The 19978-nt window shown below is 43.2% G+C and overlaps 1 protein-coding gene across 5 annotated transcripts in view; it reads right to left on the bottom strand.

The window, feature by feature from the left end:
* Nucleotides 1-19978, bottom strand: part of LOC133544070 (kalirin-like) — a 129735-nt gene that overhangs the window by 103544 nt on the left and 6213 nt on the right. For all 5 annotated transcript variants that reach the window (XR_009804577.1, XR_009804578.1, XM_061889103.1 and 2 more), the window contains exons 2-18: nucleotides 5581-5655; nucleotides 5394-5508; nucleotides 5134-5326; nucleotides 4824-5047; nucleotides 4366-4684; nucleotides 4166-4288; nucleotides 3327-3518; nucleotides 3130-3261; nucleotides 2915-3049; nucleotides 2752-2844; nucleotides 2540-2662; nucleotides 2337-2453; nucleotides 2177-2251; nucleotides 1970-2092; nucleotides 1839-1891; nucleotides 1519-1666; nucleotides 1237-1394 (exon numbers count right to left, since the gene is read on the bottom strand). Coding sequence is in view for 3 of the 5 variants with exons in the window: in XM_061889103.1 (XP_061745087.1) it covers nucleotides 1237-1394; nucleotides 1519-1666; nucleotides 1839-1891; nucleotides 1970-2092; nucleotides 2177-2251; nucleotides 2337-2453; nucleotides 2540-2662; nucleotides 2752-2844; nucleotides 2915-3049; nucleotides 3130-3261; nucleotides 3327-3518; nucleotides 4166-4288; nucleotides 4366-4684; nucleotides 4824-5047; nucleotides 5134-5326; nucleotides 5394-5508; nucleotides 5581-5655 (2398 nt within the window). In the remaining 2 variants the exon portion in view is untranslated. The remainder of the gene's footprint in view (nucleotides 1-1236; nucleotides 1395-1518; nucleotides 1667-1838; nucleotides 1892-1969; nucleotides 2093-2176; nucleotides 2252-2336; nucleotides 2454-2539; nucleotides 2663-2751; nucleotides 2845-2914; nucleotides 3050-3129; nucleotides 3262-3326; nucleotides 3519-4165; nucleotides 4289-4365; nucleotides 4685-4823; nucleotides 5048-5133; nucleotides 5327-5393; nucleotides 5509-5580; nucleotides 5656-19978) is intronic.

Genomic DNA, 19978 nt, shown 5'->3' with positions numbered 1-19978 from the left:
ATTCTGTGCTATGTGTTTGAGGCTAACAGTTAGCAATTGGAGTAGCTATAAAATTGTGAATAAAACAGCTTGTTAAGATGACAACTGGATCCCTTCTTTTATTATAAAATCGACACATGAAACTCCAGGCCATCGTTGTTTTTTTGCTAGTCTCGTTTTAAAACAACAAAGTCAACAGCATATAACTCTACATCTGGACACGTTGGATTAGGGGAGACAGCCGCAAGACAATCGCTTCATTCCTACTCAGTGGCCGAGTGGTTAGAGTGTCCGCCCTGAGATGGGTGGGTTGTGAGTTCAAACCCCGGCCGAGTCATACCAAAGACTATAAAATTGGGAGCATTTACCTCCCTGCTCGGCACTCAGCATCAAGGCTTGGCATTGGGGTCTAAATCACCAAAAATGGTTCCCGGGCGCGGCCACCGCTGCTGCTCACTGCTCCCCTCACCTCCCAGGAGGTGATCAAGGGTGATGTGTCAAATGCAGAGAATCATTTTTCCACACCTAGTGTGTGTGTGACAATCATTGCTACTTGAACTTTTTATTCCGAGACTATTAAATGTAGTTCCCCTTAACCACCAGAGTATAGCTGACATCAAAGACATGTGCACTCAGGATAATTCCAACCTGAATTTTGGAAGATGTGTTGACTGACTTTCGGCATAAACCACCTGTTTCGATCGGGATCGAATGTTGATCCGAACCCATGTAATCAAGTCTGAATATTCTGAAAGGCGTGTGTACGTGAAGCATTTTTATTCCGTTAAGGCCTTTAATGTGATGAAATGTTCCCATGTGCACATAGCTAAAGTATCTCCTATATGAAAAAACTGCATGTCTTTGCCTCTGAATCATTCCAGCGCGGTATCGTAGTTAGTGCCTTGTTTCTCACACAGCGCACCTTTATCATGCTAAAAAGTCGGAATGCGTTTTGATCGCACAATAGGAGCATTCCTATTTTGCCTAGAAAAGGTGTCGCACACTAAAGTTGTGTGCTTCATGTTCCACAAGATTGCAAAAGTCCATGGCTTGGAACATGATGCCATGGAATTACAGTCCAGGCAAAATCTTCATTGAAATAATGCGGCCTGCACTTGTTATCAATGCAGTCTTACAGATCACCCGCAACACATCCACCGATAGTATGAGCAATTGTATAGCTTGTACAAACTCTTTACAGCTTGTTATTTGGATTCTTAACAGTTTAGTCTTCTGACATCACAAGAAAGTGTTTACCTGTGAATGCGCTGCTGTGCTAACGTAAGCGCGTCTGGGCTAGCTTCAGCTAGCCGTGATTGCTTGTCCTGGTTTGTTTCAGAAAGACGTTTCTCAGCAGTGAAGTCCTGGGATTGTTTCTGGAGCTCCTGCTTCCAAGCATCCATCTCCCCGTTAACCTAGGAAACCACACACATTTATTATGGAACAGTGTAGGGTTTAAGAAAAAAGTAACTATTAAAAAAGATCATCCTTGAAATGATAACAATACATTTAAAGGTTTTTGCAAGGCTGCAATAATACCTCTAGAATGCACTGTTGCAGGATGCGCAGCTGCAGGTAAACATCTAATCGAATCTTCCGTTGATGGAAGAGTTCCTCCAGCTGCACGTGGGACTCTTCCAGCTGCTGCAGCACGGACTCCACGTGGGCCACTGAGCTGCCATGAGGCCTAAAGAAATGTGAGGCACTTGTGATTAACGTCACCTGCATGCACTGAGGTGGAAAGAAATGCCACAAATGCCCATGATTCCTAAACATCTTGGCATGTGCCACCAGTTGAGGGAAACGAGCGCACCTATCTTGGTAAATGATGCTATATTATATTAGGGTCTCTTCTCTACCTTAATTGCAGGATGAGGTCTTCCCCTTCGCGAATAACACTCATGGCAGCTTCCTGTGGGGTTGGAGGCAGGGTTAGTGTGGCAGAGATGTGGTGAGAGGATTAGTGCTGAAGTCAGAGGTCAACTATTACTTGTGTGTTGGTCTGCTGCTGCTGTTGCTGGTTCATGAGTGTCTGCAGCGCCTCCACTGATTCAGAACCAAGGCAGAGGTCAGCTGAGAGCTGCTTTTGGAGCCCCTCCATCCAAGATGACAGCTGTGTGTGTGTGTTGGGGTTATGTATGAGAGAACCAGTTAAAAAATGTGGCCAAGTTGGTTTCGTGCATGACTTTTTACAGACCTCTTTGGTGTGTGTGTAGAAAGACACGGCCAAGTCCAGCAGCGTCTTTCTTTGTTCCACCTTCTGAATGAAGGCCTGCAGGCAAGCACGCACACATATGCATGAACTCATCCATGGCGACTGCTTTTCCGGCATCACACCAATCCACCAGTTAGTTAACCTGCATGCGAAGCTCCAGGTCTCGCGCCGCCTGATAGATTTCTTCCTCCTCGCACTCCCCAGACTGAGCCAGCTGGTCGGCCGCTTCAAGAAGCTTCTCCGCATTAGTATAAGTGTTCTGAAACATACATCAATCACGTCACTCTCCAGGGAAGCATTTGTAACAGAATTAGCAATAGCATTTTACTTTTAGAATTGAATCACCTGGGCAACTTGCTGAAAGTCGTCATGTCGTTTCTGAAGTGCGCGTGCTCGATGCAGCGATTTCCCAACACCACCGTGCTTGTTGAGGAAAACTTCGCCATGCTGCTCCACCCAGTCCAACACCTGCAGTACGCCGGTAGAGGGAGCGGCAGAACATTTGAAAGAGCTTAATAGTCAGAAAGTCAAATGGTGCCGTCATGTAGGCGTCCCACCTGTCTGACGTCCTGTTGAAACACACACAGCTGAAGGTGTTGGTGCAGGCGGAGCTTGCGGTGTTGCCATGCACTCTCCACGTCATGTTGGCCCTGCAGCACACTCAGTTAGTCCACATTTGTCTGTCTAGTCAGTAATGGTTCCACAGAAAGCCAGCAGTACCTGCATCACCTGGTGCAAAACTCCCATGATGCCATGTGTTGTAGCAGCAAAGTTGAGTTGAGGTGACTTGTCATCGGTGTCGCTCAGCGTGCAGCGATTAAGGACATCCAGCAAGGCTTTCCCACTCTCGCTGACCTGCACATACATACCGCTGAGAAGACAGAGCCGCAGACAATGAGACGTTCACACAGACAGATCAACAGGAAGACAAGTACTTGGGTGTAGTTGGCAGAAATCTCCTCATTCAGCTCCTGGTGTTTTTTCACAGCTTCATCCAGTTCAGCTGTTGCTGAGGGCAGCGATGCCTCCGCACAGGTCTGAAGCCACGCGTCCACTTTTGCATGGAACTACAAAACCAAACATGTCAGCCATAAAAGCTGTATTGGCCAGCAGTTCATTATTGATTGGTCACCTGTTCAGCCCCTTGGTGGAAGCCAGTCGCCATGGATAATGTGTTACTACGCTCCTCCAATGCTGCTGTCAGTGACCTCCAGTCTTCCTGGAGCCGTGAAGACACCATGGAAATCCTCTCTGCCCCGTAGTGATGAGCCTCAGCAAGTCTGGCTGCTACGGTAACAACACTGTCCACGTTCACGCTGCCATTCTTCACACACATGCACACAGACAAAGTGAGGTCAGCACAGGTTGAAACACTTCAGATAAGAGGCTGTTGGATGTTTGATGGGCGATGAGCCAAAAAGACGCCAACGAGGAATTGTCAAAAAAAAGCTTTTTTTTGTTTCACAGATTCTCAGACTGGAACCGCAGCTTCCAGGAGAAAGACTATCGGCCAGATGACTTTTCTGCCGTCTTCTTGGACAACTGTCCTTAAATACCTTTTACAATGAAGACAGTTACTCTTTGTCGTTCTATCCGTGGGGCCGCTCAGTCTGGACAACAACTAGTTTGTTAGTACAAATGCGTACAACACTTGGGTGTTGTCACTTTGCTCTATGGAGTGGGGTGACCTCCAACCCCTGATCGTAACTCTTACCAGATGTCGTTATTGTGTTTACACTTCTTTTAAAAATCCAACTGCTCCCCAATGTTCTGGGAGCAATAGCCCCCACTCTCTGGAGATTTTGTGATGGACAAGTACAATTTTGAAGCTATCTAAGGCCATATTTCCTTGGTAGAATAAACCTCTAAAGGATTCTGTGACCAAATACAAACACATGCTAGCTCACAATCATATAGGAAAATGGTACATGGTATAATTCACTTCAAGGGTCACTGACTTCACACCCTTACCATCACGTTGGAGGTGAAGTGCTGGTGTTGGGTTTGCAAGTTGACAGCATGCTGGTGGTTTTGACCTACTTCCACTAGAGTCTGCAAGAACAACTCCTTACTGTGGGCGATCCACTCAGACATCTGCAGTGGACAGGGGGTATGTAATGTAGCATGATTGGGGTCATCGCCATATGACAAACCACATGGGCAAGACTCACCTTTGTGGCGTCCTGCTCAAACAGATGTAACTGCAGTGCTTGGTCAAGGTGAAGCTTTCTGTCACTCCAGCTCTGCAACAGATGACTACGCGCCGCCTGGAGCCGGTCGAGTAGAGACAAAACCTTTGGCGCCACATTTTGGAAATCAGCCCCACCTGACAACCAGCTGCCGGTGCTCCCGAACCCGCTTTCACTCGAGCCATCTCCTTGGGAGAGGCTGAGATGCATGCGCTGAAGCAAGCTCTTTCCTTCTCGGTCATGGGCATCAACTGGCGCTGTAGCAATAGTGTTCCGGAGACGATTGTGTTCGTCAAGGATTCTGTCAGGAAGAGAAAGGTATTGTCAGCATGAAGTGAAGTAGCCTCCTATGCACTTTTGCTGAAATATTTCTTGCCACCCTATTTTGATACTTTCAACTAGAAAGCTAATCGCTACCAGTTAAGAAGTTGCATTCTCACTTGCGGGCCTCGTCAACATCCTGCGGTTCTGGTGTGTTAGTCAGCCCATCCTCCAGCTGGTCCAACTGGGCCAGCAGCTGGATGGCAGCCCCAGAGAACTCCTCCAGACCCAGGCGCAACTCGGTCCACTCCACATGATCATACTCCAATGAACCCCCCAAATCAGACGTCAACTGAGAGGGGTCCACCAACCGGGCCAGACCTTCTACAGACACAAGGCTGGTCTAAAAATATATTTTTAGATTAGTAGACCTTAAAGTAGCATTAATACTAAATTAGTAAGAATGGTACAGTAGTTCTACACTGGTACCTCAAAGCTGAGCTTGGCACTGCCCAGGTTGGTCTTGTGTTTTTGCCAGAATGTGTCAGGTTTGATGAGCAGTGCTGTGTGGATGTTAGAGGAAAAGGACTCCTGCAAAGTCCGTAACACCGGCTTCACACTGTCCCACTTACTGCCACGCATGTCCACCACCACTGTAAACCCTCGTGCACGAACATCCTCGCTGCAGAGACAGACTGGCTAAGCAGAGAAAGATACACAGACAGATGGAAAGACAAAGGACTGCGCACCAGGGTATGGTTGACAGGTATGTAACCAGCCGACTAAGATCTTCCTGTCTTATTCGCTCATGGTTAGTCCTCGCTGGGAAGGTCAAGATTGGCCCTCCTCGTTTGTCCCGTCCGCCTGGAGATTGAACTGGGTCAAGACCAGACCAAATACAGAATTGCACCAAAAGGCAGCGATGAGTGGTGTTACCTGACACAAAGGCCACTTTCTCTCTGAGCACTGTCAGGACATCTCCGGCTCGGACACAGTCTATTTTACTGGAGACTGAAAATTTCAAACACATTGTCAGCAGCTTGAAATATAGATTCTGCATACATTAGTGCCCACAGGCGTGACTTTGGTCTGCTCAATCTTAGGCTTTGTGGCTAACATTAGAGCAGCAAAACCACTTGTTGATGAATAAAGTGTGGGATCTTAAATTGGCAATAAATACTTTTTCAGGCCTTGAAGTCTTGTCTGAAAGACTTGTTAAGAATGACACTGCATGCAGCGCAAGTATTTGAGGGTCAACCATGAAAAGCCTCCATAAGCGACCTGGTTGGTCCATCAGCTGTCGGCTTGAGCAGATATGTCATCAGTAATTGATGTTGGATGTGCACACAGTGTTGAGCCCCAACCAGCTGTTTTTGAAAGGCCTTCAGAGAAAGTCAGAACTCAAGAACCTGATTACACAACAACAATCATGAAGATATATTTCACTCTGACCTTCTATGGCCAATTGCAGTTGAGATATTAAGGAACATGAACATTAAATCCACATTTTGGGGATGACATTTCTCTATAATGTGATTATTGCTCCACCTCCCAAAATAACTTTCATATTTCTGTAATGAGTCAGTTGTCAATTCGCTGAATGTCCCACGGATATCAAGGCTACAGATGCTACATGTTGGGGACGTCTCTGGGCTGCTGACCTGTCTCTGCTAGGGATGGTCTCCTGCTGGCCCTCCAATGGACTGGACTCTCACTATTATGTTAGATCCACTATGGACTGGACTCTCACTATTATGTTAGATCCACTATGGACTGGACTCTCACTATTATGCTAGATCCACTATGGACTGGACTCTCACTATTATGTTAGATCCACTATGGACTGGACTCTCACAATATTATGTTAGATCCACTATGTACTGGACTCTCACAATATTATGCTAGATCCACTATGGACTGGACTCTCACAATATTATGTTAGATCCACTATGGACTGGACTCTCACAATATTATGCTAGATCCACTATGGACTGGACTCTCACAATATTATGTTAGATCCACTATGGACTGGACTCTCACTATTATGTTAGATCCACTATGGACTGGACTCTCACTATTATGCTTGATCCACTATGGACTGGATTCTCACAATATTATGTTAGATCCACTATGGACTGGACTCTCACTATTATGTTAGATCCACTATGGACTGGACTCTCACACTATTATGTTAGATCCACTATGGACTGGACTCTCACACTATTATGTTAGATCCACTATGGACTGGACTCTCACTATTATGCTAGATCCACTATGGATTGGACTCTCACAATATTATGTTAGATCCACTATGGACTGGACTCTCACTATTATTTTAGATCCACTATGGACTGGACTCTCACCATATTATGCTAGATCCACTATGGACTGGACTCTCACAATATTATGCTAGATCCACTATGGACTGGACTCTCACACTATTATGCTAGATCCACTATGGACTGGACTCTCACACTATTATGTTAGATCCACTATGGACTGGACTCTCACACTATTATGTTAGATCCACTATGGACTGGACTCTCACTATTATGCTAGATCCACTATGGATTGGACTCTCACAATATTATGTTAGATCAACTATGTACTGGACTCTCACCATATTATGCTAGATCCACTATGGACTGGACTCTCACACTATTATGCTAGATCCACTATGGACTGGACTCTCACAATATTATGCTAGATCCACTATGGACTGGACTCTCACAATATTATGCTAGATCCACTATGTACTGGACTCTCACAATATTATGCTAGATCCACTCGACATCCATTGCACCGGTTCCCCACATCTGTGGTCCCCTCCAGGGTTTCTCATTGTCCCATTGGGTTGAGTTTTTCCTTGCCCTGATGTGGGATCTGAGCCAAGGATGTCATTGTGGCTTGTGCGGCCCTTTGAGACACTTGTGATTTAGGGCTATATAAGTAAACATTGATTTATTGATTGATTGATTGATACTACATACACCTCAGGACAAATTATAGGAACTAGAAACATTTGGACATCTTTAAAAAATGATGCTTAATGTTTTCAATATTAAAACTAGTCTTTAAAAGTTAAGTTAAAGTTTCAATGAGTGTCACACACACTGGGTGTGGTGAAACGTGTCCTCTGCATGTGAGCCATCCCCAAGATCACCCCCTGGGAGGTGAGGGGAGCAATGAGCAGCAGCAGTGGCTGCAATCGGGAATCATTTGGTGATTTAACCCCAAATTCAAACCCTTGATGCTGAGTGCCAAGCAGGGAGGCAATGAGTGCCATTTTCTGTCCTCAGTCTTTGGTATCCCTCGGCCGGGGTTTGGACTCACAACCTGCCCATCTCAGGGCGGACACTGAGATGTAATAGTAGTGCATGGCCTCATTTTAGCACATTTTTAAATGTCAAGATGTCTTTGTGAAAGATTCGGTGAAAACTGACGTGGTCAAAATTAATAGGTTGAGCTTTAAACACACACTTAAATATTCAATTAGAGTACCACATCTGAGCAAGCAATTAACCCTGAATATTACAAATCATGCATTAGTATCACTTCATGGAAAGATGCTCCTAAACCTTGTTAAGAAGTGATATCGTCATGCCAACAAGTAAGGAAATGAGTGTGCAGCTCGGATTGAAGATAGTAGATACATATCTTGCGTTTCAAATGAACTTATTTAAAACAGGGATCGCATCAACAATTCTGTAGATGTGTCAGTATTAGACATACAGCACATTGGCAGCACTAGTCCCTGGACAAAGTGTCAAATGCCAGCAATTTATAACAAAACAACGCAATGTAATGAAAGCATTACAGTTAATAAATAAAATACAGACCCCAGCAGAGTGAATGTAAGCAGTGTTGCATGCCTACGTACTGTACATGCGTGTGTGCATGGCTACATACTGTACATACATGTGTGCATGCCGACATACTGTACATACATGTGTGCATGCCTACATACTGTACATACATGTGTGCATACCTACATATTGTACATACATGTCTACATGCCTACACACTGTACATACATGTGTGCATGGCTACATACTGTACATACATGTGTGCATGCCGACATACTGTACATACATGTGTGCATGCCTACATACTGTACATACATGTGTGCATACCTACATACTGTACATACATGTCTACATGCCTACACACTGTACATACATGTGTGCATGCCGACATACTGTACATACATGTGTGCATACCTACATACTGTACATACATGTGTGCATGCCTACATACTGTACATACATGTGTGCATACCTACATACTGTACATACATGTGTGCATGCCTACATACTGTACATACATGTGTGCATGGCTACACACTGTACATACATGTGTGCATGCCGACATACTGTACATACATGTGTGCATACCTACATACTGTACATACATGTGTGCATGCCTACATACTGTACATACATGTGTGCATACCTACATACTGTACATACATGTGTGCATGCCTACATACTGTACATACATGTGTGCATGCCTACACACTGTACATACATGTCTACATGCCTACACACTGTACATACTTGTGTGCATGGCTACATACTGTACATACATGTGTGCATGGCTACATACTGTACATACAAGTGTGCATGGCTACATACTGTACATACAGTACAAGTGTGCATGGCTACATACTGTACATACAGTACAAGTGTGCATGGCTACATACAGTACATGTGTGCATGGCTACATACTGCACCTACAAGTGCGCATGGCTACATACTGTACATACAGTACAAGTGTGCATGGCTACATACTGTACATACAGTACAAGTGTGCATGGCTACATACTGTACTTACAAGTGTGCATGGCTACATACTGTATATGCAAGTGTGCATGGCTACATACTGTACATACAGTACAAGTGTGCATGGCTACATACTGTACATACAGTACATGTGTGCATGGCTACATACTGTACATACAGTACAAGTGTGCATGGCTACATACTGTACATACAAGTGTGCATGGCTACATACTGTACATACAAGTGTGCATGGCTACATACTGTACACACAGTACAAATGTGCATGGCTACATACTGTACATACATGTGTGCATGGCTACATACTGTACATACATGTGTGCATGGCTACATACTGTACACACAGTACAAATGTGCATGGCCACATACTGTACATACATGTGTGCATGGCTACATACTGTACATACAAGTGTGCATGGCTACATACTGTACACACAGTACAAGTGTGCATGGCTACATACTGTACATATATGTGTGCATGGCTACATACTGTACATACAGTACAAATGTGCATGGCTACATACTGTACATACATGTGTGCATGGCTACATACTGTACATACAAGTGTGCATGGCTACACACTGTACATACAAGTGTGCGTGGCTACATACTGTACAAGTGTGCATGGCTACATACTGTACATACAGTACAAGTGTGCATGGCTACATACAGTACATGTGTGCATGGCTACATACTGTACCTACAAGTGTGCATGGCTACACACTGTACATACAAGAGTGCATGGCTACATACTGTACAAATGTGCGTGGCTACATACTGTACATACAAGTGTGCGTGGCTACATACTGTACATACAGTACAAGTGTGCATGGCTACATACTGTACATACAGTGCAAGTGTGCATGGCTACATACTGTACATGTGTGCATGGCAACATACTGTACATGTGTGCTTGGCTACATACTGTACCTACAAGTGTGCATGGTTACATACTGTACATACAGTACATGTGTGCATGGCTACATACTGTACATACAGTACAAGTGTGCATGGCTACATACTGTACATACAGTACAAGTGTCCATGGCTACATACTGTACATGGCTACATACTGTACCTACACGTGTGCATGGCTACATACTGTACATACAGTACATGTGTGCATGGCTACATACTGTACCTACAAGTGTGCATGGCTATATACTGTACATACAGTGCATGTGTACATGGCTACATACTGTACATACAAGTGTGCATGGCTACATACTGTACATACATGTGTGCATGCCTACATACTGTACCTACAAGTGTGCATGGCTACATACTGTACATACAAGTGTGCATGGCTACATACTGTACATACAGTACATGTGTGCATGGCTACATACTGTACATACATTACATGCCTACATACTGTACATACAGTACATGTGTGCATGGCTACATACTGTACCTACAAGTGTGCATGGCTACATACTGTACATACAGTACATGTGTACATGGCTACATACTGTACCTACAAGTGTGCATGGCTACATACTGTACATACAGTACATGTGTACATGGCTACATACTGTACATACAAGTGTGCATGGCTACATACTGTACATACAAGTGTGCATGGCTACATACTGTACATACAGTACATGTGTACATGGCTACATACTGTACATACAAGTGTGCATGGCTACATACTGTACATACAGTACATGTGTGCATGGCTACATACTGTACATACAGTACATGTGTGCATGGCTACATACTGTACATACAGTACATGTGTGCATGGCTACATACTGTACATACAGTACATGTGTGCATGGCTACATACTGTACATACAGTACATGTGTACATGGCTACATACTGTACATACAGTACAAGTGTGCATGGTTACATACTGTACCTACAAGTGTGCATGGCTGCATACTGTACATACAAGTGTGCATGGCTACATACTGTACATACAAGTGTGCATGGCTACATACTGTACATACAGTACATGTGTGCATGCCTACATACTGTACATACAGTACATGTGTGCATGGCTACATACTGTACCTACAAGTGTGCATGGCTACATACTGTACATACAGTACATGTGTACATGGCTACATACTGAACATACAAGTGTGCATGGCTACATACTGTACATACAGTACAAGTGTGCATGGCTACATACTGTACCTACAAGTGTGCATGGCTACATACTGTACATACAAGTGTGCATGGCTACATACTGTACATACAAGTGTGCATGGCTACATACTGTACATACAGTACAAGTGTGCATGGCTACATACTGTACCTACAAGTGTGCATGGCTACATACTGTACATACAAGTGTGCATGGCTACATACTGTACATACAGTACATGTGTACATGGCTACATAGTGTACATACAAGTGTGCATGGCTACATACTGTACATACAGTACAAGTGTGCATGGCTACATACTGTACATACAGTACATGTGTACATGGCTACATACTGTACATACAAGTGTGCATGGCTACATACTGTACATACAGTACAAGTGTGCATGGCTACATACTGTACCTACAAGTGTGCATGGCTACATACTGTACATACAAGTGTGCATGGCTACATACTGTACATACAGTACAAGTGTGCATGGCTACATGCTGTACATACAGTACAAGTGTGCATGGCTACATACTGTACCTACAAGTGTGCATGGCTACATACTGTACATACAAGTGTGCATGGCTACATACTGTACATACAGTACAAGTGTGCATGGCTACATGCTGTACATACAGTACAAGTGTGCATGGCTACATACTGTACCTACAAGTGTGCATGGCTACATACTGTACATACAAGTGTGCATGGCTACATACTGTACATACAGTACAAGTGTGCATGGCTACATGCTGTACATACAGTACAAGTGTGCATGGCTACATACTGTACATACAGTACAAGTGTGCATGGCTACATGCTGTACATACAGTACAAGTGTGCATGGCTACATACTGTACCTACAAGTGTGCATGGCTACATGCTGTACATACAGTACATGTGTGCATGGCTACATACTGTACCTACAAGTGTGCATGGCTACATACTGTACATACAGTACAAGTGTGCATGGCTACATACTGTACCTACAAGTGTGCATGGCTACATACTGTACATACAGTACATGTGTGCATGGATAGAGAAGATAAAACTGCAAGGGTGAAGACATGCTGCTAATTCAGCATCTGCCACTTGTGTGTTGCATCATTGCAGAGCAGAAACAAGTCACTGTGTCAAATGTTTCCCTCGCCGTGGTCAAACACAACATTTCTACAACTTGAGAAAAAAGTAGTTTGAGATGAGAAGAAGAAGAAGAAGCCATTGCGATTCCTCCTCATGGAGGTTGGATGTTTGAGGTCATATTGTGGTGGAGGCTCTCCATGGTGGTGAAAATAAAGCCAGCATTGCTCCCACAGCGGCTCAAGGAAAGAAGGGTGAGGCCTTCAATCCTTCAAGTGTTGTGCTTACAGTCAAGCATGGTGGTGAGCCTTTAATGCTGAGGTGACGTTTTGCTACTTCAGGGACAGTAAACCTTGTTCAGGTTCTACGGACCCCCAAGACAGCCGTCACGTGTTGATAATATCAAGAATAACCTCAGGAAGTCTGCTTGCTATCAGTCTAGGTTTGGGTTGTTGTTTGCTCTTCCTACAGGACAATTTGACCTACAACGTACCGGATTTTCCGGACCATAGGGCGCACCGGATTATAAGGCGCACTGCCGATGAATGGTCTTTGTTCGATTTTTTTCATATAAAAGGTGCATTAAAAGGAGTCACATTACTAGGATTATTTCCTAAATGTCAAAGACTTCCTTGTGGTCTACATAACATGTAATAGTGCTTCTTTGCTCAAAATGTTGCATTGATGAGGTTTTACACATCATCCTCAACTCAACTTTCTGACAGTCTCTTCAGTTTTGTGGGCGGGTCTTATTGACGTGCCTCCACTTGGACAGCGTCTTCGCCCCGTCCTCTTTGTTGTAGCGGTGTAGCGTGCAAGGACAGCATTGGAAGAAGTTTCAAAAGATGGAGCTGACTGATTGAATGACATTCAGACTTGACTTCAATCAACAACGGAGCAGCATCTCCTCATCCGTGGCTCACTCGTGCAACAACAACACCCGAAATGTGTCCCGTGTAAAACTGTCCCGTGAAAAACTGTCCCACCGGAACTCTCTAATAAGGGATGTTCCTTGGGTGAATAATGTAAAGTCACTACACTGGTATGTTTTAGTGCTTTCATGGTGAGTTTACTGACAGATCAAAGTAAGAACTTGACACTACTTTATATCAAAAATGGCAAGAGTGGAGGATGAATGTCAAATAACAAGAAGATAGAGAAAAAGAAGAAGCTTATCAACTATGGTGTCTGCAAAGGCTACAAAGGCGGACCTGAGCAATTTTTCAGAATTTATGCAGATCTCAAATACAGATCAGCAGGTACCAGAAAGTAAGAAAAGTTGCTTTTGCATTATATAATGAAACAAAATGCCAGATAATGCACACAGCATAATAATACTCCTATGTTAAAACAGTACAATCCATCAAGCGGTGTGGCTTCGTAGCTTACCAAAGTCCTACTAAAACATTTTGATAGATTTTTGAGCATGTGTGTAGTTGTTTATATTTTTAATGGAACAATGTTGGTGTTGTTTACTTGAGTCGTATTGCAGTCTACAGGTATCTCTTATGTGTGACTGCCATCATATTGCAGTCTACAGGTATCTCTTATGTGTGACTGCCATCATATTGCAGTCTACAGGTATCTCTTATGTGTGACTGCCATCATATTGCAGTCTACAGGTATCTCTTATGTGTGACTGCCATCATATTGCAGTCTACAGGTATCTCTTATGTGTGACTGCCATCATATTGCAGTCTACAGGTATCTCTTATGTGTGACTGCCATCATATTGAAGTCTACATGTATCTCTTACGTGTGACTGCCATCATATTGCAGTCTACATGTATCTCTTACGTGTGACTGCCATCATATTGCAGTCTACACGTATCTCTTATGTGTGACTGCCATCTACTGGTTACACTTATCATTACACCATGTACCAAATAAAATAGCTTCGAGATCGGTAAGCACAACCAGAATCATTTCGTACATTAGGCGTACTGTCGAGTTTTGAGGGGGATTTTAAGTGCGCCTTATTGTGCGGAAAATACAGTACATCAAAATTGGTCAATAACTATTTGGGTGACAGAAAAATCACAGTTTTGGAGTGGATCTTTGAGAGCCCAGAACTCAATCTGTGGAGGGAGTTGAAGGTTAGGGTTCATGCTCAGTCATGTGCCAACTGAATTAAAAACTACCAGAAGACACTAGTTTCAATTGTTATTGAGAAAGGCTAAATGATCGTGGCTAAACGTTGACTAATATTTTTTGCCTTTTTTGTATCTATTGCTTTTATAGTTGGATTTCAGCAAATCAATAACAAATGCTTGTTTGGCCTAATGCAAATGTGGTCTGTTTAGTGCGGACACACACACACACACACACACACACACACACACACACACACACACACACACACACACACACACACACACAATATGACAACTTAGGTTTATGACCTCTTTCATTGAAAATAATATTATTTGGTTCTGATGTGTTCATGCAGTAATTAACATGTCAGCCAATTAGAAGGCAGTTGGAATGAAAGACTGCTCAATGGACAGGTGAGCAGTGAGGTAATGCTCCACACATGGGACAAGCGGTAGAAAATGGATGGGTGTGCATCCATGAGTGACATGAAAGACGGTCACAGATGGGACAAGCGGTAGGAAACGGATGGATGGACAAATGCATGAGAGACAGCCACAGATGGGATAAGCGGTAGGAAATGGATGGATGGACACATGCATGAGAGACGGTCACAGATGGGACAAGCGGTAGGAAATGGATGGATGGATGTGTGCATGAGGGATGGTCACACATCGGGCAAGCGGTAGGAAATGGATGGATGGACGCGTGCATGCATGAGAGACGGTCACAGATGGGACGAGCAGTAGAAAATAGATGGATGGACACACGCATGAGACAGTCACAGATAGGACAAGCGGTAGGAAATGGATGGATGGATGTGTGCATGAGGGACGGTCACACATGGGACAAGCTGTAGGAAATGGATGGTTGACACATGCATGAGAGACAGTCACAGATGGGACAAGCGGTAGGAAATGGATGGTTGGACACATGCATGAGAGATGGTCACAGATGGGACAAGCGGTAGGAAATGGATGGATGGTTGTGTGCATGAGGGATGGCCACACATGGGACAAGCGGTAGGAAATGGATGATGTGTGCATGAGAGACGGTCACAGATGGGACAAGCAGTAGAAAATAGATGGATGGACACATGCATGAGAGACGGTCACAGATAGGACAAGCGGTAGGAAAGGAATGGATGGACGCGTGCACGCATGAGAGACGGTCACAGATGGGACAAGCAGTAGGAAATAGATGGATGGACGCGTGCATGCATGAGAGACAGTCACAGATGGGACAAGCGGTAGGAAAGGGATGGATGGACGTGAGTGTGCATGAGATGGTCACAGATGGGACAAGCAGTAGGAAATAGATGGATGGACGCATGCACGCATGAGAGACGGTCACAGATGGGACAAGCGGTAGGAAATAGATGGATGGACGTGAGCGTGCATGAGATGGTCACAGATAGGACAAGCGGTAGGAAAGGGATGGACGAGCGAGACGGTGAGAGATGGGACAAGCGGTAGGAAAGGAATGGATGAGTGAGACGGTGAGAGATGGGACAAGCGGTAGGAAAGGGATGGATGAGTGAGACGGTGAGAGATGGGACAAGCGGTAGGAAAGGGATGGATGAGTGAGACGGTCACACGCCCTACCTGCGCTCGCCAGGCCGTCCGGGCCTGCTTCTCCTGCTCCATCCACAGTATTCATGGTCAGAGTCCGAGTCCTCCTGCCTAGCTGGCCATGAGGGCGGCTTCACGGCTCCAACACTAGTACTGAGCTAGTAAGGAGGTAAGGTGGTAAGGTGGTAAGGTGGTAAGGTAGTAAGGTAGTAAGGTAGTAAGGTGCCGCCTTGCTAGGATGAGTGGTCTTCGTCAGTGAGCGCGCATCCTGCACCCCCCCCCCCTCCTCCTCCTCCCCTCCCCCTCCTCCTAGGACGGCGACGAGACGACGGCGGGTGATGAAGTTGGGCGTGATGGCGGGCGTCACATGACGTCACATTAGTGAGGAACTAAGGCGCCAGGGTTACTTGATGGTCGGCAGAAGAAGCGCTATCTCCCGCGCCCTCGCGTGACGCCTACGTCACCTCCACGATGATCTTCCTTCCCTGCGTGCGCGAGTGTGTCAGCGCGCAGGCGCACTGAAGGGCTTGCACGGGTGCTGCACCATGCAGGACACATACTACATCCATCCATCCATTTCCTACCGCTTGTCCCTTTTGCTACTACACTGTGTGCTAAATAACCCATACTACACTGTGTGCTAAATAACACATAGTCCACTGTGCTAAATAACACAACACTGTGTGCTAAATAACACATAGTCCACTGTGCTAAATAACACAACACAGTGTGCTAAATAACATATAGTCCACTGTGCTAAATAACACAACACTGTGTGCTAAATAACATATAGTCCACTGTGCTAAATAACACAACACTGTGTGCTAAATAACACATAGTCCACTGTGCTGAATAACACAACACTGTGTGCTAAATAACACATAGTCCACTGTGCTAAATAACACAACACTGTGTGCTAAATAACACAACACTGTGTGCTAAATAACACATAGTCCACTGTGCTAAATAACACAACACTGTGTGCTAAATAACACATAGTCCACTGTGCTAAATAACACAACACAGTGTGCTAAATAACACATAGTCCACTGTGCTAAATAACACAACACTGTGTGCTAAATAACACATAGTCCACTGTGCTAAATAACACAACACTGTGTGCTAAATAACACAGAGTCCACTGTGCTAAATAACACAACACTGTGTGCTAAATAACACATAGTCCACTGTGCTAAATAACACAACACTGTGTGCTAAATAACACATAGTCCACTGTGCTAAATAACACAACACTGTGTGCTAAATAACACATAGTCCACTGTGCTAAATAACACAACACTGTGTGCTAAATAACACATAGTCCACTGTGCTAAATAACACAACACAGTGTGCTAAATAACACATAGTCCACTGTGCTAAATAACACAACACTGTGTGCTAAATAACACACTGTACTAAATAACACAACACTGTGTGCTAAATAACACATAGTCCACTGTGCTAAATAACACAACACTGTGTGCTAAATAACACACTGTGCTAAATAACACAACACTGTGTGCTAAATAACACACTGTGCTAAATAACACAACACTGTGTGCTAAATAACACATAGTCCACTGTGCTAAATAACACAACACTGTGTGCTAAATAACACATAGTCCACTGTGCTAAATAACACAACACTGTGTGCTAAATAACACACTGTGCTAAATAACACGACACTGTGTGCTAAATAACACATAGTCCACTGTGCTAAATAACACAACACTGTGTGCTAAATAACACACTGTGCTAAATAACACAACACTGTGTGCTAAATAACACATAGTCCACTGTGCTAAATAACACAACACTGTGCTAAATAACACATAGTCCACTGTGCTAAATAACACAACACTGTGCTAAATAACACATAGTCCACTGTGCTAAATAACATGTAGTCCACTGTGCTAAATAACACAAAGTCCACTGTGCTAAATAACACAGTCCACTGTGCTAAATAACACAGTCCACTGTGCGAAATAACACAGTCCACTGTGCTAAATAACACAGTCCACTGTGCTAAATAACACACCATGTCACTAAGCTGTGCTACATGTAAATAATCTATCATTTCACACACATATACGACACCGAGGTGGTAAAAAAACACAGCTACATTCCTCAAATGATATTTTTCATTAATTGTACTCAATATTGCTTCTTGTTAACTGCAGCTTGCATCCATCCATTCTTCTACCGCTTGTTAACTGTATAAATACATGTTCAACTACCGCTTGTTAACTGTATAAATACATGTTAAACTACCACTTGTTAACTGTATAAATACATGTTCAACTACCGCTTGTTAACTCTATAAATACATGTTCAACTACCGCTTGTTAACTGTATAAATACATGTTCAACTACCGCTTGTTAACTGTATAAATACATGTTCAACTACCGCTTGTTAACTGTATAAATATATGTTCAACTACCGCTTGTTAACTGTATAAATACATGTTCAACTACCGCTTGTTAACTGTATAAATATATGTTCAACTACCGCTTGTTAACTGTATAAATACATGTTCAACTACCGCTTGTTAACTGTATAAATACATGTTTAACTACCGCTTGTTAACTGTATAAATACATGTTTAACTACCGCTTGTTAACTCTATAAATACATGTTCAACTACCACTTGTTAACTGTATAAATACATGTTCAACTTCCGCTTGTTAACTCTATAAATACATGTTCAACTTCCGCTTGTTAACTGTATAAATACATGTTCAACTTCGGCTTGTTAACTCTATAAATACATGTTCAACTACCGCTTGTTAACTGTATAAATACATGTTCAACTACCGCTTGTTAACTGTATAAATACATGTTTAACTACCGCTTGTTAACTCTATAAATACATGTTCAACTACCACTTGTTAACTGTATAAATACATGTTCAACTACCGCTTGTTAACTGTATAAATACATGTTTAACTACCGCTTGTTAACTGTATAAATACATGCTCAACTACCGCTTGTTAACTCTATAAATACATGTTCAACTACCGCTTGTTAACTGTATAAATACATGTTTAACTACCGCTTGTTAACTCTATAAATACATGTTCAACTACCGCTTGTTAACTGTATAAATACATGTTCATCTACTTCTTGTTAACTGTATAAATACATGTTCAACTACCGCTTGTTAACTGTATAAATACATGTTTAACTACCGCTTGTTAACTGTATAAATACATGTTCAACTACCGCTTGTTAACTCTATAAATACATGTTCAACTACCGCTTGTTAACTGTATAAATACATGTTCAACTACCGCTTGTTAACTCTATAAATACATGTTCAACTACCGCTTGTTAACTGTATAAATACATGTTCAACTACCGCTTGTTAACTGTATAAATACATGTTCAACTACCGCTTGTTAACTCTATAAATACATGTTCAACTACCGCTTGTTAACTCTATAAATACATGTTCAACTACCGCTTGTTAACTCTATAAATACATGTTCAACTACCGCTTGTTAACTGTATAAATACATGTTCAACTACCGCTTGTTAACTGTATAAATACATGTTCAACTACCGCTTGTTAAGTCTATTAATACATGTTCAACTACCGCTTGTTAACTGTATAAATACATGTTCAACTACCGCTTGTTAACTCTATAAATACATGTTCAACTACCGCTTGTTAACTGTATAAATACA

Source organism: Nerophis ophidion, linkage group LG27 (assembly GCF_033978795.1).
Source record: "Nerophis ophidion isolate RoL-2023_Sa linkage group LG27, RoL_Noph_v1.0, whole genome shotgun sequence".
Lineage (NCBI taxonomy): Eukaryota > Metazoa > Chordata > Actinopteri > Syngnathiformes > Syngnathidae > Nerophis > Nerophis ophidion.
This window is presented reverse-complemented; position numbering and strand designations above follow the sequence as displayed.